This window comes from Rattus norvegicus, chromosome 1 (assembly GCF_036323735.1).
Source record: "Rattus norvegicus strain BN/NHsdMcwi chromosome 1, GRCr8, whole genome shotgun sequence".
NCBI lineage: Eukaryota > Metazoa > Chordata > Mammalia > Rodentia > Muridae > Rattus > Rattus norvegicus.
Window position 1 is genome coordinate 43,429,960 of NC_086019.1, and position 25,309 is coordinate 43,455,268.

General features: G+C 42.4%; 1 protein-coding gene across 6 annotated transcripts in view; it reads left to right on the top strand.

The window, feature by feature from the left end:
• Positions 1 to 25,309, top strand: part of Ccdc170 (coiled-coil domain containing 170) — a 107,183-nt gene that overhangs the window by 78,950 nt on the left and 2,924 nt on the right. For 5 of the 6 annotated variants that reach the window (XM_017589887.3, XM_017589888.3, XM_214760.11 and 2 more), the window contains 3 exons: positions 1,386 to 1,628; positions 11,225 to 11,461; positions 14,725 to 16,472. In XM_017589887.3, the coding sequence (XP_017445376.1) occupies positions 1,386 to 1,628; positions 11,225 to 11,461; positions 14,725 to 14,925 (681 nt within the window). In that variant the 3' untranslated portion in view covers positions 14,926 to 16,472. Of the gene's footprint in view, positions 1 to 1,385; positions 1,629 to 11,224; positions 11,462 to 14,724; positions 16,473 to 25,093; positions 25,172 to 25,309 lie in introns of those variants that run through there. The other variant, XM_008758712.4, reaches the window with a different exon arrangement.

The following is a 25,309-nucleotide window of genomic DNA, read 5'->3' on the forward strand; positions in this document are numbered from 1 at the left end:
ACCCATGGTATCCAAAAGGAGAGGCTTTTCTATAGCCTCCACATATCACACACATGCTGTGGCATGTATGTGGCCTCCCACCATACACACAATACATAAAAGTGTATTAGAGAAATTGGATGGTGCCACACCCATGGGGACACTGTCCACACTTAGTGGATTCTGAGGGAATGCAATAGGAGTAATACTAATAATGATTATAAAATAGCAGTGACAGAGGACTGTGGTCAGGAGGAGGCAGATCCTGCTGGGAACAGGAGATAGGTTGAGTGACTAAGGTTTCAATAAAATCAAAATTCATCCTACACATATTTGAAAATTTCAAAGAGCAAATGAAACCATTATTCAAAAATGTTAAAAGGGAGTTGGTTAGAGAACTATCAGGAAGGTTTGTTAAGGCATGACTCAGGACTAGACACAGTTATCACCGATAGGCAAGAAAAGCAAGGTAATTTTTTCAGTAAGTCCTTCAACCTTGTCATAAGATTTAAGGCACAACAAAGGGTAATGCTGCAGTCAGTCGTCAGCCCAGGCACCTGACAGTTCTTCTTTATCCCCACTCCCAGTGTTTGTGATCAAAGGCATCGCTGCCTGGATTTAATATCTGCCTGGTGAAGTGACAGGCAGAGCCCAGGAGATGCTCTTTCTCATAGTCATTTCCTACAAACCATTCTAATTCCCTTCATCAACTCGATTGGCAGCATAAGCGATGTTCCAAGACCTTACCCTCTGGTTGGTTGGAGGAGCTCGCGGGCCCTGCATAACACAAAGAGCTCGAAGAAGCAAAATCTTCATGAAGTCTGTTTCTGAGAGTCAAAGATTGTAAACAAAGCTTCCTTAAAAGTCTCCTGGGTGCATCTTTCTGTAGGAATATGTTGGCCTGCATCCTCGGAACTTCTCAGCCAGTTCTAAGGGGGCTCAGATTATCTAGGGCAGGTTTTCAGTAGGATGTGGGACTGTTTCATAAAACACTGGTGCAGGGATCGTGGCCACTGAGCGCTGAAGAGGACTTGTCTGTGTCTTATTATAGTCTACTTATTCTGCTCTTGATAAGCCTATTTTATTCATCTTAAAAGTAATTTTACATTTTGATTATGAGGCACAGAACATTGGATGAAGCAGCTGGGGAGAGCTGACTTTTTTCCTCATATATTGTGGGGGCTCTTTTGTCCCATACTTTGTAGCTACAGAATTAATTCTCAGAAAAAAATACGAATAAAAAAATTCAATCAGGGAAAGGAACCCAGTGACCTTTTTTGATGGTTTGCAAATGAGTCTCATTGAAGTGCAGATAAAAAAATCGACATTATCTGAGTAATTCATTTATATTTACTGACTGTTCAATTATTTTTTTTCTTCAAAAAAATCCATTTGTATCAAACCAGCTAAAGACTCAGAAAGAAAGACTGGAGAGCAAAGAAGTGCATATGAACCTCCTTCGGCAGAAAATTACCCAGCTGCAGCAGGAGAAAGAGGCGCGCTCGGCCTTGGCCATGGAGAGGGATGAGGCCCATCTTTCTGTGCGGAAGCTGGAGAAGAAAGTGGAGAGGATGCAGAAGGAGTTGAGCTCGTGTCAGGAGTACAACACTGAGCTCAAAGCCAAACTGGCGGACACCAGTGAACTCAAGGCAAGTGGATGGCTCCTTCCTTCTGCTCCTCTCTGCCAAGGTGCCTCCAAGTGTACACAAAGGAATGGTAGTGTGTGCATGCCGGTAACACTGGGAGGAGCAGGCGGATCAGGAGTTCAAGGTCACTCTTGGTTGAATGGATAGTTCAAGGCCAGCCTGGTTTGCATGAAATCCTTGCCTCAAAGAAAAGAGGGGAAAAAGGTGGTGCTGGCGAGATGGCTCAGTGTGTAAAGTCTCATTCCATAAATGGTCTGACAGCTGTCTGGGCCTTTTTCTTCCCCCTGTATGAGATTCCCAGGGAAATTTCCATTTCTCAGGGGTCCATTGTCTCAACAATCTGATGGTCAGATTGAGAGACACAAGTGTCTCTTTAGAATATTTCTGTGTCCTGCAGGGCAGTGACAGGGGTCTCTGTTAGATAGGAATGTATTTAGGAGGAAACAGGAAAGTAATAGACACTCTATTTACTGAGAATTAGGGACTTGTCTTAATTTGGGTCACTATTGCTGGGATGAAACACAATGACCAGAAGTCAGTTGGGGAGGAAAAGATTTACTTGGGGTACACTTCCATTTCACAGTTCATCAGGCCATCAAGGCAGGAACCTGGAGGCAGGAGCTGATGCAGAGGCCGTGGGGAGCGCTGCTTACTGGCTTGGTCCTTATGGCTTGCTTAGCCTGCGTTCTTACAGAACCCAGGACCACCAGCCCAGGGATGGCTCTATCTATAGGGAGCTGGGTCCTCTTCCATTGAACATCAATTAAGAAAATGTCCCCAAGATTGCCTACAGCAGATCTTATGAAAGTATTTTCTTAGTTGGAACTTCATCCTCTCTGAAGGGTTGGAATTTTAGCTCATGCCAAGTTGTCATAAAACTAGCAAGTACAAAAACATATTGTAGAAAAGGCCTAAAGAAGGGGAGGAGGACAGGCACTGTTAGCAAAATCTGCCTTGAAATAGGTTTGGAGTCTCAATTATAATTGTAACATCTCAGAGGCAGAGGCAGAGGCAGAGGCAGAGGCAGAGGCAGAGGCAGAGGCAGAGGCAGAGGCAGAGGCAGAGACAGAGGCAGGAGGATCATGCATTTGAAGACATCCTAGGCTACATAGTAGAAGTCTGTTTTGGTAAAGCAATGGAAACAAAAGCAAAAAAAAAAAAACCCAACAAAAAACAAAAACAAATGAACAAACAAACAAACAAAAAACCCCCAACCTATTTTTAATCTTGCCTGCTCACACCCTCCAGGAAACATCTATAACACCAATTTCCCAAATGTGGGACATTTTCGACCCAGCCAAGTTGATGGTTAATTCCTTTTGATGGGTGAATAATGATCCGTTACTTGGATGTACCACATGTGATTTGTCCATTTGGCAAGTACTAGGTGTCTGAGTTGTTCTCATTGGGACTGTTACAGATAAAGCTGTTATGAACATTTGTGGTCCAGCTTCACGCACATTTCCATGTCTGTCCAAAACTAAGGCTGAAGACCTTGACTTCAGGTTGTCTGAATGTCTCCTTGTAAAGACCTATGCATTAAGGTTTCCCTTGAATTCTAGACCAAGAGAAAACAAAACCCTTTCCAGATGAACTGTTCAATTTAAGCTGTTGAAAGTTATCTTGGAGTGCAAATCTAAGTATCATGAAAGTATTTTTTTTGAAAGACAAAGCTATTTTTTTTCTGCATAGATGTGTGATGTTGTTTATTTAGGACACTTAAGATTATATAGCTTTATTAATTGCATTACATTTTTGCCATTATGAAACAGCAACCAATTTAGAAATCAAAGGATGAAGACTCAATAAAAAAATTAATGATATTGACACTTGTGATTCAGTGTCACTAAAATCGACATTAATAAGAATGTGTGGTGGCATTTTCGAGTGTGTCCTGTATCCTGCATGATGGAGTCTGGTCTTCCACGTGTTTCATCTTCTTAGTGTGAAACCCCTGTGCACATGGTGGTGTACTTTGGCCTTCAGTTTGTATAAATGTATGATTTTATGCATCAGCCCCACCTTCATTCTTTTCTCCTTAACCTGGGATTATTAATGTAGTGTTGTGATTTGGCAGAAGCATCACCTTATAAACGACTGCAGGCACTGAAACCTTGTGGTAGAATTCTAGACGATGTAGAAGAGGTTTTGTGTAACTTCTCCATGGCTAGATGTTTTATTGACAGCTCTCAGTTTCTATGGGATACATAGAAACATCACACAATATCTGAGGCTCAGACAGGAAGGCATTAATTATTTTTTTTTACTGAAAAGAATCAAGGACTGGGGTAGTTTAATGACAGTGTGCTTGTCTTACATATATGGGCCTCAGGGAAAATCCTCAGCACTCAGTTGATATGTGTGTGTGTGTGTGTGTGTGTGTGTGTGTGTGTGTGTGTGTGTGTGTACGCATTCAAGTGTGTGTAAGGTACCAACATACCACATTTACAAGAACCCCTTAGCGGCCATCAGAAGCCCAGCCTATTCTGATTTCAACTTGAGTGTTCTAGCCAATGCTTTCATCCTCTCTCCTCCTCAGAAATCTCTCTTAGTGCCACATACTTATTGGGGCTCCAGCCAGGAGGAAGGGCCTGAAGAACAACCTGTTGGCTGTTTTCTGGAAAGATAAAACAGTTCTATGTTTCCACTGGTGAGGACTCAGTCTCTTGACTTTGTTTAAATGGGGTCAGCCCATGGAATAAGTCTTGATTCTGGCCAGTGAGAAAGAAAGGAAGATTAACTATCTAATGGAGAGTTTTAACTGTCAGCCTGTAGCATGTGGCCTAGCCCTGTTAGGAGCTGAGGCTCCAAGTTGGCTCCAGAACCCATGGGAGAGCCAGTCATGTCTTCTTTGTGGCCTCCCAAGAAAGCATCAGAGCAGACAATAGCTGCCAGCCACAGGCAAGTCTTTTTTCTCTGTCGTTTTCTACACCTCCCCTGCACAGAGCTACTCCCAAGTTCTTCCCCATTGGAGCTAGTTCCCAGTCAGCCAGTGTAGCCCTTTGCTCCTCTTCCATGGAGTGAACTCTGTTCTAAAATACCCCAGGCCTCCTGGATTGCTTTTCCCACGCACAGTGAGCAGGGCCTGTAAAGGCTTTCTGGGGTGAGGGTAACTGCTGCCAGCTCCCAGAATGTGTGCTGTGAGGGACAAGGAGTGAGGAGAGACTGTAGAGTGGGGCATCTCCTACAAATATCTTCATCTTCATAGACTCAGCATCTGTTCTGACCATTAAGACGCCATAACAGTGGTTCTCAACCTTTGGGTTGTGACCCTGGACCAGTGCAAGCAGATATTTATATTATAATTCATAACAGTAGCAAAGTTACAGTTATGAAGTAGCAAAGAAAATAATTTTATAGTTGGAGGGGGTCACCACATGAGAAACAAAAGGGTCACAGTGTTAGGAAGGTTGGGAACCACTGCCTTAGAACATTGCCACCATGATCCATGCAGAGATCATGCACTCTGACATCTGTCAGGGGTTTTTAGTGCATTGTCTTTAACAACTGCATCTGCAGACTTAGACTCTGCATTCAACACTGTCTGGGTCTTTGACACGTCTGTGTAAGAAAGACTTGGCCACCAGATTACATGGTTGTTCTCTGGGAAGCAGATTACGCACAGTGCTTACCATGAATGGTACCCTGAGAACCTTCCCTGTTCTGGCTGGCCTCTCGATGGTACATCAATCTTGTTTATGGCCAGTTATGCCCTGCTGGAGGAAAATTAGAGGCCAGTTGCTTGCTTGATGAACTCTGAGCTGGTCTGAGAAGTTCCCTCAGGGGGATTAAGAAACCAACTTAGTCTCACCCCACTCCTAGGAATCTGCTGTGGGCTTGATGGCTTGACTTTAGAGTCTGTCAATCCTGCTGGCTCCCAGCTCTGTCCTGGTGGCTTTGACTTGGCACACCCTTCATTGCCCCATCCCTTGACAAGAATCCAAGCAGTTCTCTGACTAGGGGACCAGTGATGTCCTGAGTGAACATGTGCGGTTGACATGAACATAGGCATCTCAAGGCCCTAATGCATCAGCCCATGGCAGTGGTAAGGCCTTCCCTAGTGAACGGCTCAGAGAGTTAGCAAAGCCTTTCTGTGGTTGGACTGGACAGCACAGAGACTGCCCATGGTAGCTTCTCCCTCTGGATGTTTACTGCCTGAAGACTGCTCCCCTACAATGCCTACTCCTACTGAGATTAGGAACATCTACCTCCTTATTCACTGGCATATAATAACTCTGCCTCCTTGTTTATCTGTATGTAGTAGCCCGGCCTCCATGTTCAGCTCTATGCAACAACCTGACCTCTATGTTCGACTCTATGTAGTGCTTATTTTCTGGGTGCTGCGGCTTTCCATCTGAGTGTTCTAGATGCTAATGTGCCTGTCATTTCCTCATTCTCTGGCTGTACCAAGTCGGGGCTCTGGGACCTAAGCTATGCAAGGACCTGACACCTCTGGGCTGTGATAAAACCTCTGCTTATTCAGAGTCTGTCCCTCTTTCTTCTCATTAGGACTGTCTACAGCTTCTCTGAACTGTGACCCGCTTGTCACCTCTGGTAGACATCTCAGCATGTTTCCTCAGCCAGAGTGGAAAGCTGAATCGTGGGAGGGTACTTTGCATACACCTTGACACACCACTGTAAAAAAATAAATCAGTTTTTCCTTCCCACCCTCTGTCCTCTAGTGACAACTTGGAACATCATTTATTAATCAATGCCTAGGCCACAAGGTCTGGCTTGATCCCCAACTAGCTTGTAGCATATTTAACCTATTCAATCTATTCTGTGCCTTTCCTATGTTTAATTTCTTCTCAGCTTCATGCGTCCAAGTCCAAGGTGAATCTCCACTTTCTTTTATCCTGAGTTCAGCTACCTGCTGGTTAGTTATCTCTCCTTCAGTCCTGGACTGCTTCTTCCTTAGTATCTGGCTCTTGAATCTCCTGTACCCTCTCACAATTTCCCAGAATTCCCTCTCTTGCTGCCACTGTCCGGCCTCCTACTTCCTGCCTCAGCTCATTGGCCATAGGCTTTTTACTGACAAGTGACACTTACAGGAAATTCTCTCTACACACCTCCCTTAATAATTCCCCAAGTTCTTTTTTGTTAAGAACAAAGAAATTCTCACTACAATGGAATCAACAGGGAATCTGCAGGAGTAATCATCAAAGTTGGCTCCTGCAGACCTGTGCCTTCCTCATCTTAAGTACCTGCTCTGCTGTCATTTTGCTTATCCCTTTCTCCGTGCTGCCCTTATCCCAAGGCCCGGCATTTTATTTTCTGTATATTTCCAGAGCTGTAGAAGGTGTTCTTTTGACTTCTAGACTTCAAGTTCACAGCTGCTGTCAGAGTCCCAAGACAGTTCGTATCACCCCAGAGAACTGGATCAGTGGCTGTGAGGTCAAGCATACTTACTATTGCTATTGGCCTCTGTCTAGAAAAATATCTTAGTCTTTGGAGTGTCAAAACAATATGCCACAAGCTGGGTGGCTTATAAACAACAAAAATGTAGTTTCCAGAGTTCTAGAGTCTGGAAAGTTGCTAACAGAGTTGATGTCTGCTCAAATCTTGCTTCCTGGTTCACACAAGCCTCCTTAGCTGTGTACTCATATGGTGTAAGGGGGCAAGCGAGTTTTATTTGTTCTATCAGGGCATACAATGCCTTGTTTCTGTTTGTTTATAGGCATCTTAGTCACTGTTCTACTGCTGTGAAGAAGAACCATGACCAAGGCAACTGTTAAAAAAACGAAGCTTACAGGTCTAGAGACTTACTCCATTATCATCATGGTGGGGTGGATGGTAAGAAGCAGACAGGTGTTAGAGAAATTTAGAGAAGTTTCTGAGACCTTTATAGTCTGAGCCTTAGGCAGAGAGAGAGAGAGAGAGAGAGAGAGAGAGAGAGAGAGAGAGAGAGAGAGAGAGAGAGAGAGAGAGAGGCCTGGCTTGGGCATTTGAAACCTTAAAGCCTGTTCCCAACAAGGCCTCTCCTCCTAATCCTCCCAATCCTATCAAGTCATTCTACTCCCTGGTGGCCAACCATTCAAACTTGAGTTCATGGGGGCCACTCTTGTTCAAACCACCCCGGGCATCTATTCCTCTTGAAACTCAACCTGTTCACTTCTTAAAGGCCCCACTTTTTCACAGTATCTCCTTGGAGGTTAAGATATAAGAATTTTGAGGGAGTGTTCCTCCACATCCTTGGCAGCGTCTGCTGTCACTTGAGGTTTTTGATCTTAGCCATTCTGTTTGATATAAGGTGGAACCTCAGGGTCATTTTGATTTGTATTTCCCTGGTAACTAAGGATGTTGAACATTACTCTAAGCACTTCTCTGTAATTTGAATTTCGGAGGGCACAAGCATTCAGACCAAGCATAAGCAATTTGGCTTTTTACAAAGTTGTGATGCTGGTTTTTCATTTATGAGCTTAACAGCTGGCATTTGATGCAGACTTCCTTAATTTGTACCAGTAGGATAAGTCTGATTGTCCTGCTAGACATGCATGAGAATCTCGGATAGTCACATTTCCTCCAAATCGTGCCTTAGTTTCCTAGCTTTCTTCTTCTTTACTAATGAGATCCTGAGAACCTTAGACCAGGGCACCATGTGCCACCCATCAGTCACTCAGTCAGAGTGAAGCTGTATCATAAGGCCAGCACCAGGTGAACGTGCTAGCCCCTGACTGCACTTTCTACCTGTGGTCCAAATTTATTCTTGTCTGCCTCTCCCCTTTCTGTCAGCATTTTGATTTGTGGATCAATCTAGTCCTTCCTGATAGTCTGCATTCTCATCTCTGGGAGAGAACACCTGATGTAAGCGACCTAGCAAAGGGGAGAAGTATTTGGCTTACAGTTTCAGGGTTTCCGTTTCGAGTTGTTGGGTTCTGTGAATGTCTGTAGAACACCGTGGTGGTAGAAGTAGAGGAGGGTGGATATGGAGTGGACTGTGAAGAGGTCATCAAGGAAGAGGTGTAACTTTGAAAAGCACACCCTCCAGTCACCGATGTCCTGTATCCTGTAAAGTCTTCTGGAACCTTCCAAAAGAGTGCCACCATTTCAGAATATGCGTTTCTGTGTGTTTTTTTAAAGTATATTTACAGACTTATTAAAACAGTATCTTATTTTAAAATATTTTTAGCATACACAAAGAAACTCTGTACCCATAAATTATAACTCCCCATTCCTCCTTCCCAGTAGTCTCAGACCTTTTCCCTGTCTCTTTCATAAGGAGATAATCATGTGAGTTTTGGCAGTTGGCTTCATTCTCTTGTCATGATGTTTTAGGGTTCACTGTTTCCTCTCTAATGCACTTCATTGTTTGGCTATACTGTATTTTCCCCATCCATCAATTGATGGATGTTTGGGTGGTCACGATTTGTGATTATGAGTAAAGCCTCTATGAACTTTGTGTGTAACTTTTTGTGAGGGCATTTGGCCTTCCTTCTCTCTGGCTTACAAGTATGGGGGATGAGAGTCAATGGATTATATATTTAACATTTTCAAAACTGCCTTTCATATTAGTGCACCATCTTATCTTTAATCCAACAGTATGTGAGGGTTCTAACTCCCCTAATTCCCTGATAACTTTTGTAATTGTCTTTTATTTATTTGAACATCTTAGTGGCTCTCGTCTTGTAGCTTGTTTGTATTTACTTATTTGGATTTTCTTGAGGTCAGCTCTTATGTAGTCCAGACTGACCCAGACTCACTGTGTGGGCAAGACTGGCCCTGAACATCATCACATCTTAATGCCTCTGCTTCTCAAGTGCTGGTATTAAAAGCATGCACCACCGTCCTAATTTTACATCTGTTGCTGTGATAAAATAGCTCAACTAAAAGCAACTTAGAAGATAAGGGTTAATTTTTGCTTACAATTCCAGGTTACAGTCCATCGTTGCAAAGATGTCACAATGGCAGGTATTTGAAGCATCTAGTTCTATTACCTCCACGGTCAAGAGCCGAGAGGAATGAATGTGTGCTCACTCACTCGCTCATTTGTACTTAGCTTGATTCCTCCCCTCTCCTATACCTAGAATACTTTGCCTTGGTAATGGCACTGCCCTGATTGGGCTGGGTCTTCCCACCTCAATTAAGGTAACCAAGACATTCCTGAACAGATATACTCACAGGGGGATTGGATCTAGATGATTCCTCAGTGAAGGGATCAGTCAACAGATTAGCTACCACAGCTAGCATGCCTGGCTTGTATTTAATTTTAAAGTCCTTTCCAAATCTTTGCTGTTACAAAACCATTTCAGATTTCTTAATGTTTCAGTGGAAGAGTGTATTATAAAACCCAGCTCCCTAGCTGTTCCTAGGTATACACTGCAGCAGTGCTGAGTGTATCCAGAGAGCTGTAAGAATCTCACTGCCTCCCATTTCTAGCCCTTGCCATCACCTCAAACTGAAAATCTGTTTGTTGCAAACAACTCCCATTTCGTCCTTTCCCCAGCCCTGGTAACTTCTGTTGCCTTTGAATGAGTTAGCCTGTTCCATGTATCTCATAGGTGAAATTTTATCGCATTTTCCATTGTGTCTGTCTTAATTCACCCAGGGATGTTTTTGTACTCCATCCATGTTGTGATTCATGTCCTGACTCCAGAGTTTCATGGAAGAAGGACAAAGCCTTCCACTGGTCCAAGTGTGGCTGTTGACAGTGTGTACAGAAAATGACCACCATAGCTTTCTTCCCTTTGATGTTTACAGCCTGAAGATGACTCCCTGACAGAGGCTGTTCCTACCAAGATTAGCCAAACCTGTCTCTTCCATCCAGCCATATACCATAACCCCTGCCTGCTTATCTGTATGAAATAACCCACCTTCTTGTCCAGCTGTATGCAATTTCTCTGCCTCTGCCTCTGTTCAATCTCTATAGTAAGAACGCTGAGCTTCTGCAGTAATGTGGTTTCTCCAGCAAAGAGCACAGACCACCTGATCCCAGCTTTTCTCTGTGTGTGTGTCTGTCTGTCTTTTCATATTTCCTTTATTCCCTCACTTCCCCCATCCGGTCTGTCCTGGGAGCTGTGCTGGAGGCAGCCCTTCCTTACTTTTGTAAGCAGCTACAGTGTGATCTCAAACTCCCAAGGACACACCTCCCATCCCAGGAGCCTCCACTAGGGCTTTAAAGTGAGGCTCTGGCTGGGGACCATCTCTGCCCTTTGTCTGCATAGGATTTCAATGACAACTTTTTACCTCATGTCCACATCTGGAAACTTCTTTATAAATAAAAGCCTATAGAGATCTTCCCCACAGAGATGAGGGAGACCTCCTGAGGGGTTTCCCTGTGACAGCACTGGAGGAGCAGACATTGTGCCACTACTGTTGTTATCTGCAAGGCACAGGGATCCACTGGTTAGCACAGAAAGTCCAACTTGCTTGCAGGTTTTATTTTAGCGATCTCCTACGTGAGCCATGCTGTCTGCAACTTAAGTGCATTGATTTATCAAATAAAGGTGCTCTGCTCTACAAGGTCTGCATAGCCACTTGGGATGAAATCCATTGTTCATTCATAAGGAAGTAGCGAATTCCACCGATTTCCCAGTTATCTTTGCATCCAGTTCTCCTAAGGAAGTACAAGGGAAATGACCATCATTCTCTTGACTTCTTAGATTAAAACTTTGGAACAGACCAAAGCCATTGAAGACTTAAATCAATCCCGAGGTGAGCTGGAGAAGATGAAGGAGAATGCAGAGAAAAAGCTTATGCTGGTCATGTCAGAGCTGGAAACTACAGTGCAGGAGGCTCAAGCAAACCAGGAAAGAACCAGGGCCATGATCGAGTTGGCCAGCAGTGAGCTGAGGATCCTGAAGAAGTCTCTGGATGAAGCAGAGAGGAGAGAACAGCAGGTAGATGCAAATCTGCTCGTGGAATCTTCCTCAGGACATGACAGGAGGGTTTAAAAGCCTTATGCATAGTCACACACTTAACACTAAGGACTGCTTTGGGAATGGGGATGTCATCCGAGTGCAGGGCCATTCTTTTTTTTTTTTTTTTTATTAACTTGAGTATTTCTTATTTACATTTCAAGTGTTATTCCCTTTCCTGGTTTCCGGGCCAATATCCCCCTAACCCCTTCCCTTCCCCTTCTATATAGGTGTTCCCCTCCCCATCCTCCCCCCATTGCTGCCCTCCCCCCAACAATCACATTCACTGGAGGTTCAGTCTTAGCAGGACCCAGGGCTTCCCCTTCCAATGAATATTAGGATATTCATTGCTTCCCATGAGGTCAGAGTCCAGGGTCAGTCCATGTATAGTCTTTAGGTAGTGGCTTAGTCCCTGGAAGCTCTGGTTGCTTGGCATTGTTGTTCATATGGGGTCTCGAGCCCCTTCAAGCTCTTCCAGTTCTTTCTCTGATTCCTTCAACGGAATGGGTCCTGTTCTCAGTTCAGTGGTTTACTGCTGGCATTCACCTATGTATTTGCTGTATTCTGGCTGTGTCTCTCAGGAGAGATCTACATCCGGCTCCTGTCGGCCTCCACGTCTTTGCTTCATCCATCTTGTCTAATTGGGTGGCTGTATATGTATGGGCCACATGTGGGGCAGGCTCTGAATGGGTGTTCCTTCTGCCTCTGTTTTAATCTTTGCCTCTCTATTCCCTGCCACGGGTATTCTTGTTCCCCTTTTAAAGAAGGAGTGAAGCACTCGCATTTTGATCATCCGTCTTGAGTTTCATGTGTTCTAGGCATCTAGGGTAATTCAAGCATTTGTGCTAATAGCCACTTATCAATGAGTGCATACCATGTGTGTTTTTCTGTGATTGGGTTACCTCAGGATGATATTTTCCAGTTCCCTCCATTTGCCTATGAATTTCATAAAGTCATTGTTTTTGATAGCTGAGTAATATTCCATTGTGTAGATGTACCACATTTTCTGTATCCATTCCTCTGTTGAAGGGCATCTGGGTTCTTTCCAGATTCTGGCTATTATAAATAAGGCTGCTATGAACATAGTGGAGCACGTGTCTTTGTTATATGTTGGGGCATCTTTTGGGTATATGCCCAAGAGAGGTATAGCTGGGTCCTCAGGTAGTTCAATGTCCAATTTTCTGAGGAACCTCCAGACTGATTTCCAGAATGGTTGTACCAGTCGTGCAGGGCCATTCTTAGCTCCCCTGAACCCCTCTAATTTTGTATATGCACCTCCAAAGGAAGCATCATTCATACATTTCTTCCAATGCGATGTGTAGGGATTTCTGTGTCATCTCCACAGATTAGCCTACTCTCCAGCATCTTTTTTGGCCAAGAATCATGAGTTTCTTGGCCAAGAAAAGCAATTTATGCTTTGTGACATAGACTATAAAAAAGAAACAAAAATTAATGCTCTTATCAAAGCATTAGAAAGCCAGTGTGAACCCATCGTCTGGTGGTGATGAGATGCTTTAAATTGCGTTTTGATAATGGCCTCTGGAGATTGTCCCTTCACATTTAATGCTAAGCAGGGCTCGGAGCTCAGAGAAGCTTTATCTCCCACAGAGATCAGTTGCAGGAAACAGCCTCCAATCTCCAACAGTGGCACCCAGACTTCATGGTTGACCAAGCACAGATGTAAGCCATAAAAAAGTACACGCTGGCTGGCTGGTTACAAGGAGAATTTTATCTCCTGAACACATCAGGTCAAACATAAAGAACTCTGTCCCGGGCAGTCTGACCCCTACTGCCTTTGACTGGTGTGTCACTTTCTGAAGCTGAAAAGGGCAGAGAATAGACTCTAGTCCTGGGGATTTTTTTCTTTTCTCCATTCTGCTTTGACTCATGTGTCAGACAGAGCTGGGAAGAGCCAAACTCTAAGGGCAAGCATTCTCAGGAAGAAAGCATCTCAGGAATTGTGAGTTTTGGCCATATTCAAGAGGGTGGGAAACTCCAAGGGAAACGTTTGCATTGGAGAGACCAGGCTGGTACCTTATTCTATTTAGATGCTGTAACGAAGTGTGGGAACCAGGGCAGCTTGTAATAAGCAGGCTGCCATTTCTCTTAGGACTACAGGCTTGAGAATTAGGTTTACACATGATGTCTTCCTGCACCCTCCAATGGTAAAAGCTCTGGGGACACCAATTCTGTCTTAGAGAAGCCAGCATCATGATCTCAAGCCTAATTAGCTCACAAAGCCAGAACCATACCATCGAGGACTATATTTCCATATACACTTTGAGGGTGTGGTGTACAAATAAGACCCTCTCATCTCCCAGGCTGGACCATTATGGGAAAGAAGTTGGAGATAAATGAGCATGGGGTTGGCGTGTGGATGGTGTTCTTCTGATGGTGCTCCCTCTGCAGGCTGCACTCCTGATGTGCATGCAATCTTTTCTGAAATGAAAGGTATTTAGTGAGGGCTTGCCTAGATACCCCTGGATATCCCTGTTTTGCCGATGGTAGCCTAGGGCAACAGAAACTACCCTGGGAGAATGTGAAGAGAGCTGATGTATAGGGGATTGGTCTGGTGATGCTACGTATTTAAATGTTAAATATAGCAAACCCCCAGAATAATATCTATTATAACAATGGGGCCCATTATAACCATCGCCCCTGGCTTCTGCTTTCCCACTTGACAGACACCTAGAAATCTCAAATCAGCCCAGCTTTAGAACTACACACTGAGGTAGCAGTCTTTGGCTTAAGAAGAACAGAGAAGTCCTTCTGTTTTCAATACCTTACTCCTTCCTTTGAGTTTCAGAAACCCATTGCCCTGTTAACGACCCAAAGGCGGAAATGTTTCTCTGCTCACACCAACATCTGTAGAGTCCCTTGTCAGGCTGCAGAGCATGTTCTCAGTTAATCGTTTTGCTTAACCAGGATTTCTGAACAGACTTAGTGAGGTCAGAGTCTCAGGAACAATTGTCTCTTGGGGGGCCTCAACTCAGTAACAAATACACACATTGACTCGAAAGAGATTATGAAACTGCTGAGGCCTGGGGAACCTGCAGGGATTTCAGAGGTCACTTAGCAGGCAAGCCTACTTATTCATAGTTTAGAGGACTCAGGCTAGAGTGGGTAATTTGCCTACCTCATGCAAGTCTGGGGTTTCCTTTCTTGTTATTGTTGGTATACTTGATGCAGCAATGGTGGCATGTTTTTTCCTTCTCCAGCTAATGTGTCTCTGCTTGCAATTGCAGCTGGCAGACTTCAGGGAAGTGGTTTCCAGTATGCTGGGCTTGAATGTGACCTCTCTCGCTCTTCCTGACTATGAGATCATCAAATGTTTGGAAAGACTGATCCATTCTCACCACCACCACCACCACCACCACCACTTTGTTCCCTGTGCCTGCCTCAAAGACATGGCTGCTGAGCAAGCTAGCCCTCACAGCGCCACGTAGAACTTCTGCACTGATCACTTGTCTCCCCGAGGGAGGAACTAAGGCATGGGATACGATTCTCCAGTTATGCAGTTCATAAATTCCTCATACTTTTGAAATTTAGCCATTGTGCATGACTAATACATTCTCTGATGATTTAGCAAAAATATATCATGGGTGAAAAAAAGGTCTCCCAAAGTGCCATCCCTGGGCCATTTCCTGCCAGGCCTCGCAACCTGAGTTCTATCCTTGGGACACACATGGCAGAAGGAAAGAACTGACTTCTGCAAGCTGTCCTCTGACCTATACACATGCTTTATTACTTAAGTGGAGACACACACACACACACACACACACACACACACAAAGAGAGAGAGAGAGAGACAGACAGAGACAGAGACAGACAGAGAAAATAAGTAAATATAAAAAGTACCAGTCCTAGATTAATATTCAGCACTAAAGCACCCATTAATTCATTAGTTAGCACATGGAGACTTACCGGAATCCCTAGATTCATGCGTACATTGGGACAATATGAGCACAGAGTTCAGAACAGTGGAGCATCTGGGCTAGTGTTACTGACCACTTTAAATCTTAACCATGTACAGAGGTTTTCTGAAAATATTATTTAAAATTATTTTATATTTAGGTGTCTGTGTGTGTGTGTGTGTGTGTGTGTGTGTGTGTGTGTGTGTGCATGCGTGTAGGTGTCAGTAGTAACCGTAGAGAGAGTCAGATCTTTGGTATCAGAGTTACTAGCAGTTGTAAAGCACTTGATGTGGGTGCTGGGAACTGAACTCCAGTCCTCTGAACAGTAGCAAGTGCTGTTAACTATCTCTCCAGCCTAACAAAAACTATCATCTGTCTGCATACAATTTGACACATAATAATGAACTATTTGTAGATTTTGGAGTGGCATTCCAATCCACATGTACAACGTGTAACCATGAGAACATGGTAACATGGTAGAGTCTTAAAACATTAATCTACATGCTTTCCAGGGCTCAGAAACAATTCAACTAACTTAGCATTGTGCATGGTTAGTGTTGGAGCCAGGATATACAAGATAGAAGCTGTACCACTTATAACCCACAGTTTTAGATTTACCTTGGTTTTGAGGCTGATAGGAATTGCTGGAATAAAGGAAGAGAGGAAACTCTATGATCAGGAGGAGACATCTACAGGTACACAGTTTAAAAAGTGACTCATCTGAATAGCCCTCATATAGGTCTGAGGGACGATAAGAAGCATGCATGCTTTTACTACTGCTCCTAATGGTGGCTTTGAAAGTGTGAACAGGGCTGACCTCAGTTCTTTAGAATCAAAATCTCTCACACAAGCCCAGTCTTACAGGATGGATGAATCATCTTCAGTTTTATTCACCAAATACTCTTAACAGTGAAGGAACCTTCTCATGGTTTTGAGTCTATCATAAATAAGTCTCTCCCTTCTTTCAAAACTTCTGTTGGACAAATATATTGCAGAAAACCATAATCTTAGCACTACTGAGAATACTTTCTATTAGATAGTTTATCTTATTTTAAATATATGAAACATAAACTTATAAATTGTCTCTGATTTTTGCGTGTATGTGTGAGAGAGAACGAGAGCTAGAGCTGGAGAGAGAGGTATGCACATGTATGTGTAGGGGCCTGTGACTTTATGTGGGAATAAGGAGGCTAGCAAAGGACACCAGGTATATCTTCTATCCCTTTTCACCTTATGTCCTTGAGTCTATTAATGAACTGGGAAATAGGCTGGCAGCCACTGAGCTCCTGTCTCTAGGAGTGGTGACAGATCAAGATCTGAATTCAGGTCCTCTTGCTTGCAGAGTCGTCTCTCTAACTCTAGCTTGTATCTTTATGCATTTTATTTTTCATATTTATTAACTTGAATATTTCTTATTTACATTTAGATTGTTTTTCCCCTTCCCGGTTTCCAGGCTAATATCCCCCTAACCCCTCCCCCTCCCCTTCTCTACAGGTGTTCCCCTCCCCATCCTCACCCCACTACCCTCCTCCCAACAAGCACATTCACTGGGGGTTCAGTCTTGACACGTCCAAGGGCTTCCCCTTCCACTGGTGCCCTTACTAGGCTATACATTGCTACATATGCAGTTGGAGTCCAGGGTCAGTCCAGGTATAGTTTTTGGCTAGTGGCTTAGTCCCTGGAAGCTCTGGTTGGTTGGCATTGTTGTTCATATGGGGTCTCAAGCCCCTTCAAGCTCTTCCACTCCTTTCTAAGATTCCATCAATGGGGGTCCCATTCTCAGTTCAGTGGTTTAATGATGGCATTCACCTATGTATTTGCTGTATTCTGGCTGTGTCTCTCAGGAGAGATCTACATCCGGCTCCTGTCGGCCTCCACTTCTTTGCTTTATCCATCTTGTCTAATTGGGTGGCTGTATATGTATGGGCCACATGTGGGGCAGGCTCTGAATGGGTGTACCTTCTGCCTCTGTTCTAAACTTTGCCTCCCTATTCCCTGTCAAGGATATTCTTGTTCCCCTTTTAAAGAAGGAGTGAAGCATTCACATTTTGGTCATCCTTGAGTTTCATGTGTTCTGTGCATCTAGGGTAATTCAAGCATTTGGGCTAATAGCCACTTATCAATGATTGCATACCATGTGTGTTTTTCTGTGATTGGGTTACCTCACTCAGGATGATATTTTCCAGTTCCGTCCATTTGCCTATGAATTTTATAAAGTCATTGTTTTTGATAGCTGAGTAATATTCCATTGTGTAGATGTACCACATTTTCTGTATCCATTCCTCTGTTGAAGGGCATCTGGGTTCTTTCCAGATTCTGGCTATTATAAATAAGGCTGCCTTGAACATAGTGGAGCACGTGTCTTTGTTATATGTTGGGGCATCTTTTGTGTATATGCCTAAGAGAGGTATAGCTGGGTCCTCAGGTAGTTCAATGTCCAATTACCTGAGGAACCTCCAGACTGATTTCCAGAATGGTTGTACCAGTCTGCAATCCCACCAACAATGGAGGAGTGTTCCTCTTTCTCCACATACTTGCCAGCATTTGCTGTCACCTGAGTTTTTGATCTTAGCCATTCTGACTGGTGTGAGGTGAAATCTCAGGGTTGTTTTGATTTGCATTTCCCTTATGACTAAAGATGTTGAACATTTCTTTAGGTGATTCTCAGCCATTCAGCATTCCTCAGCTGTGGATTCTTTGTTTATCTCTGAACCTCATTTTTTAAATAGGGTTATTTGACTCCCTACAGTCTAACTTCTTGAGTTCTTTGTGTATTTTGTATATAAGCCCTCTATCAGTTGTAGGATTGGTAAAGATTTTTTCCCAATCTGTTGGTTGTCGTTTTGTCCTAACGAGAGTGTCCTTTGCCTTACAGAAGCTTTGCAGTTTTATGAGATCCCATTTATTGATTCTTGATCTTAGAGCATAAGCCGTTGGTATTTTGTTCAGGAAATTTTCTCCAGTGCCCGTGTGTTCTAGATGCTTCTCCACTTTTTCTTCTATTAGTTTGAGTGTATCTGGTTTGATGTGGAGGTCTTTGATCCACTTGGACTTAAGCTTTGTACAGGGTGCTAAGCATGGATCGATCTGCATTCTTCTACATGCTGACCTCCAGTTGAACCAGCACCAGTTGCTGAAAATGCTATCTTTTTTCCATTGGATGGTTTTGGCTCCTTTGTCAAAAATCAAGTGACCATAGGTGTGTGGGTTCATTTCTGGATCTTCAATTCTATTCCATTGGTCTATCTGTCTGTCTCTGTACCAATACCATGCAGTTTTTATCACTATTGCTCTGTAATACTGCTTGAGTTCAGGGATAGTGATTCCCCTGGAAGTCCTTTTATTGTTGAGGATAGTTTTAGCTATCCTGGGTTTTTTGTTATTCCAGATGAATTTGCAAATTGTTCTGCCTAACTCTATGAAGAATTGGATTGGTATTTTGATGGGGATTGCATTGAATCTGTAGATTGCTCTTGGTAAAATGGCCATTTTTACTATGTTAATCCTGCCAATCCATGAGCATGGGAGATCTTTCCATCGTCTGAGGCCTTCTTCAATTTCTTTCTTCAGAGTCTTGAAGTTATTATTGTACAGATCTTTTATTGCTTGGTTAAAGTCACACCGAGGTACTTTTTATTATTTGGGACTATTCTGAAGGGTGTCGTTTCTGTAATTTCTTTCTCGGCTTGTTTCTGTTTTGTGTAGAGAAAGGCTACTGATTTATTTGAGTTAATTTTATACCCAGCCACTTTGCTGAAGGTGTTTATCAAGTTTAGTAGTTCTCTGGTGGAACTTTTGGGATCACTTAAATATACTATCATATCATCTGCAAATAGTGATATTTTGACTTCTTCTTTTCCAGTCTGTATCCCCTTGATCTCCTTTTGTTGTCTGATTGCTCTGGCTAGAACTTCAAGAACTATATTGCATAAGTAGGGAGAGAGCAGCCTTGTCTAGTCCCTGATTTTAGTTTAAAAAAATTCTTCAAGTTTCTCTCCATTTAGTTTAATGTTAGCTACTGGTTTGCTGTATATAGCTTTTACTATGTTTAGGTGTGGGCCTTGAATTCCTATTCTTTCCAGGACTTTTATCCTGAAGGGGTGTTGAATTTTGTCAAATGCTTTCTCAGCATCTAATGAAATGATCATGTGGTTTTGTTCTTTCAGTTTCTTTATATAACGGTTTACGTTGATGGTTTTCCGTATATTAAACCGTCCCTGCATGCCTGGGATGAAGCCTATTTGATCATGGTGGATGATTGTTTTGATGTGCTCTTGGATTCGGTTTGCCAGAATTTTATTGAGTATTTTTATGTTGAGATTCATAAGGGAAACTGGTCTGAAGTTCTATTTCTTTGTTGGGTGTTTGGTAGGTTAAGGTATAAGAGTAATTGTGGCTTCATAGAAGGAATTCGGTAGTGATCCATCTGTTTTAATATTGTGGAATAGTTTGGGTAATATTGGTATGAGGTCTTCTATGAAGGTCTGATAGAATTCTGCACTGAACCCATCTGGACCTGGGCTCTTTTTGGTTGGGAGACTTTTATTGACTGCTTCTATTTCTTTAGGAGTTATGGGGTTGTTTAACTGTTTTATCTGTTCCTGATTTAACTTCGGTACTTGGTATCTGTCTAGGAAATTGTCCGTTTCCTGCAGATTTTCAAGTTTTGTTGAATATAGGCTTTTGTAGTAGGATCTGATGATATTTTGAATTTCCTCTGATTCTGATGTTATGTCTCCCTTTTCATTTCTGATTTTGTTAATTTAGACACACTCTCTGGGTCCTCTCATTAGTCTGGCTAAGGGTTTATCTATCTCGTTGTTTTTCTCAAAAAACCAACTTTTGGTTCTGTTGATTCTTCCTATGGTCCTTTTTGTTTCTACTTGGTTGATTTCAGCTCTGAGTTTGATTATTTCCTGCCTTCTACTCCTCCTGGGTGTATTTGCTTCTTTTTGTTCTAGAGCTTTTAGGTGTGCTGTCAAGCTGCTGACATATGCTCTTTCCTGTTTCTTTCTGCAGGCACTCAGCGCTATGAGTTTTCCTCTTAGCACAGCTTTCATTGTGTCCCATAAGTTTGAGTATGTTGTATCTTCATTTTCATTAAATTCTAAAAAGTTTTTAATTTCTTTCTTTATTTCTTCATTGACCAGGTTATCATTGAGTAGAGCATTGTTCAATTTCCACGTATATGTGGGCATTCTTCCCTTATTGTTATTGAAGACCAGTTTTAGGCCGTGGTGGTCTGATAGCACGCATGGGATTATTTCTATCTTTCTGTACCTGTTGAGGCCCGTTTTTTGACCAATTATATGGTCAATTTTGGAGAAAGTACCATGAGGAGCTGAGAAGAAGGTATATCCTTTTGCTTTAGGATAGAATGTTCTATAAATATCCGTTAAGTCCATTTGGCTCATGACTTCTCTTAGTCTGTCTACATCACTGTTTAATTTCTGTTTCCATGATCTGTCCATTGATGAGAGTGGGGTGTTGAAATCTCCCACTATTATTGTGTGAGGTGCAATGTGTGTTTTGAGCTTTAGTAAGGTTTCTTTTACGTATGTAGGTGCCCTTGTATTTGGGGCATAGATATTTAGGATTGAGAGTTCATCTTGGTTGATTTTTCCTTTGATGAATATGAAGTGTCCTTCCTTATCTTTTTTGATGACTTTTAGTTGGAAATTGATTTTATTTGATATTAGAATGGCTACTCCAGCTTGCTTCTTCTGACCATTTGCTTGGAAAGTTGTTTTCCAGCCTTTCACTCTGAGGTAGCGTCTGTCTTTGTCTCTGAGGTGTGTCTCCTGTAGGCAGCAGAATGCAGGGTCCTCATTGCATATCCAGTTTGTTAATCTATGTCTTTTTATTGGGAAGTTGAGTCCATTGATGTTGAGAGATGTTAAGGAATAGTGAATGTTACTTCCTGTTATCTTCGTATTTGGAGGCAAGATTATGTTCATGTGCTTTTCTTCTCTTTGTTTTGTTGCCAAGATGATTAGTTTCTTGCCTTTTCTAGGGTGTAGCTTGCCTCTTTATGTTGGGCTTTTCCATTTATTATCCTTTGTAGTGCTGGATTTGTAGAAAGATATTGTGTAAATTTGGTTTTGTCATGGAATATCTTGGTTTCTCCATCTACATTGAGAGTTTTGCTGGATACAGTAACCTGGGCTGGCAGTTGTGTTCTCTTAGGGTCTGTATGACATCTGTCCAGGATTTTCTGGCTTTCATAGTCTCTGGTGAGAAGTCTGTTGTGATTCTGATAGGTCTGCCTTTATATGTTACTTGACATTTTTCCCTTACTGCTTTTAATATTCTTTCTTTGTTTTGTGCATTTTGGTGTTTTGACTATTATGTGGTAGGAGGAGTTTCTTTTCTGGTCCAATCTTTTTGGGGTTCTGTAGGCTTCTTGTATGTTTATGGGCATCTCTTTCTTAGGTTAGGGAAGTTTTCTTCTATGATTTTGTTGAAGATATTTACTGGTCCTTTGAGTTTGGAGTCTTCACTCTCTTCTATACCTATCATCCTTATCTTCTCATTGAGTCCTGGATTTCCTGTATATTTTGGACCAGTAGCTTTTTCCATTTTACATTATCTTTGAGTGTTGTGTTGATGATTTCTATGGAATCTTCTGCTCCTGAAATTCTTTCTTATCTCTTATATTCTGTTGGTGATGCTTGTATCTATGGCTCCTAGTCTCTTCCTTTGGTTTTCAATATCCAGGGTTGTCTTCCTTTGTGCTTTCTTTATTGCTTCTATTTCCATTTTCAATTCCTTCACCTGTTTGATTGTGTTTTCCTGGAATTCTTTCAGGGATTTTTTTGATTCCTCTTTATAGGCTTCTACTTGTTTACTTTTGTTTTCTTGCATTTCTCTAAGGGAGTTCTTTATGTCTTTCTTGAAGTCCTCCATCATCCTGACCAAATGTGATTTTAAATCTAGATCTTGCTTTTCTGGTGTATTTGGATATTCAGTGTTATCTTTGGTGGGAGAATTGGGTTCCGATGATGCCATGTAGTCTTGGTTTCTGTTGCTTGGGTTCTTGTGCTTGCCTCTCGACATCAGGTTGTCTCTGGTGTTACCTTGTTCTGTTATTTCTGACAGTGGCTAGACTGTCCTGTAGGCCTGTGTTTCAGGAGTGCTGTAGACCTGTTTTCCTGTTTTGTTTCAGCCAGTTAGGGAAACAGAGTGTTCTGCTTTTGGGCGTGTAGTCTTTCCTGTCTACTGGTCTTCAGCTGTTCCTGTGGGTCTGTGTCCTGAGTCCACCAGGTAGGTTGCTTGGAGCAGAAAAGTTGGTCTTATCTGTGGTCCCGCAGCTGAAGTTTCTTGTGGGGGGCTTCTTTTGAACTCTCCGTGAGGGCGGCAACCAGGAGGGCCTGCACCGCCTTTCCCAGGGGCCCCTGTGCACCGGGGTCCCAGATGGCGTTAGGTGTTTTCCTCTGGAGTCAGAAATGTGAGCAGAGGGGTTGGGGATTTAGCTCAGTGGTAGAGCGCTTGCCTAGGAAGCGCAAGGCCCTGGGTTCGGTCCCCAGCTCCGAAAAAAAAAGGAACCAAAAAAAAAAAAAAAAAAAAAGAAATGTGGGCAGAGTGTAGTCTTTTCTGGCCTCCTAGGCGTGTCTGTCCCTCATAAGGTTTAGCTCTCCCTCCCACAGGATTTGGGTGCAGGGAGCTTTTGATTGGTTCCCTTTAGATGAGGGCAGTATGTGGAGTACAGGGGACCTGCCGCTTGAGTCATGCATTTTATTAAACAAACAAACAAAATCACAAACAATCCTAGTGCCTTACAACATTAAGAGAAAATGAGAAATTAGACAACTGTTGTCTCACAGCCACAAACAAGGCACAAACTCATTCAAGACTACAAGAGTTTATTAAAGGAGACATAGCAAACAATTGCAAAGCTTGGAAGGACATTAGATACTGGTTTGAATGGTGAAAAGGCATAAAAATATGCTTGCAACAATTTGAGGAAATGATTCATCCAATATGTTTTAAAAGTTCCACTGGGCATGGTGGTGTACACATGTAATCTCAGACCTAAGGACGCTGAGCTAAAAGGGTTGAGTTTGAAGCCACTTGGGGCCACATAGTGAGTTTTAGCCAGCCTGGACTACAGAATGAAGCTCAATCTCAAACCATGCCAGCAACCAACCAACCAACCAACCAACCAACTGGCTATCCTACTAGCCAATCCTCCTGCAACCCAAACAAAACAAATAACCATAGTAGGTTAACTTTTACCTCCTTATGCCAGACTGTCATCTGTCTAATGGGATAAGTGTGTTATGTTGTTTTCTTTTCAATTGGTCATGAATTACCTTCCAGGGTTTATATTAGAGACTTAAAATAACCCATAGCCATCATCACTGTGCTTTATCATGTGAAATTTCATTTTGTTTATCCAAATATATGGCTCAAGTATGTAAATAATTCTTGATACATATATTAATATTTCAAATATATACCTCAAAGAGGTTCAGGGAGAGGATATGTGGGATAAGCATAAATAAATTCCGTGCCTGCAGATAATTCATGCATGCAGTAACTGTTATTTGGACAAACTGAAAATGTGCTAGCATAAAGCCATTTCCTTCATGTCAGAATGCCCAGTTGGTGGCTGGCCTTTCCTTTGTGCACACATTCCGGAGTTGGCAAGGCTAGCTTCACATTTTTGTGCTACATTTTGTTTTTCTATAATGTCCATGTATATTTTATATCATCCAATAAAATGTATCAGACGAATGTGGTTTTTAGATAATGTCCTAAAATATTTAATGCTATCTTGTCTAACAAATACACCCAAAGGGAATTGCTACTGAGGTTATTGTTCTGGTCACTGAGACATCTAAATATTTTCAGAAAATATCTCACAAACAAAAAAAAAACCCCTTTAACTTTAATCTATCTAAATTTCCAGTCTATTCTCCAGGTCTTCTGCAGAGGAGTGGCCAGTGGTCTATCTTAGGTGCTGATGGACTTAAGGGCTGTCAAGATCTGTCATATTAATGTTATAATAACAGCATACAGGAAAAGTATCTACATTTTATTGGGTAACATTTCATGATGACTAACTTTTAACCTGGAAGGCTTTTTCTAATTTGTATAGTAGTGTTTAAATAGAGTTATCTTATAATGGGGCAACAATTTTCCTACTAGATACAAAATAAAAATTCCAGCACCAGAAATGGATTGGTTACCTCTTTTAGTGTTCTTGGCCAGTGAGGCCTGATGGTACCCCCAAATATTACAGTCTACCATTGAGGCTCTTGGTTACTCTCCAGATCTTGATAGCAAGATCCTATTACTGAAGACTCCACAAATGAGTTATATATGACATGGAGAAATCAACCTGGTATCACCTGGAAGCTGAATTCCTACTGGCAAGCTTTTGTAGTGCTGGAAGATATTATGCATATTACCAGAGGAGAAACAGAATTCATAATCTTATCCATCTGTGAACTCTGTGAGCTACAATAATGATCACCCATGGTGCGATAGTGATACCAAAGTCACATGAGTAACCAAGCCCTTTCTGATTGGATTTAAGGACCACATTGCAAGACCCAAACTGTATGTGGCACTGGTATCAAGGGCTCTGGCCTAAGCCCTAGGGGAGAATCTACTACTATTACCTTCATAAATGAACATGATTATTATAGATTAGTGCATCTCTCAACCCTTATCAGAGAAGCTTCTTTCTTTGCAGCAGATGGAGATTAAGAGAGAGCTGCCAAACTGTTCGAGTGCAGATATCAAAGGACTGTAGAGTGCTCAGCCCTACATGGTATGTGAGTATCACACCCCCTTCTCTCAAGGCTCAGGCATCACTGTGGAAAAGGGGGTGGATAGATTCTTAGAGCTAGAGACAGTTGGTGATTAATAAGGGAGCAGTATTTTCCATACATAACAAGTCAATTGCATG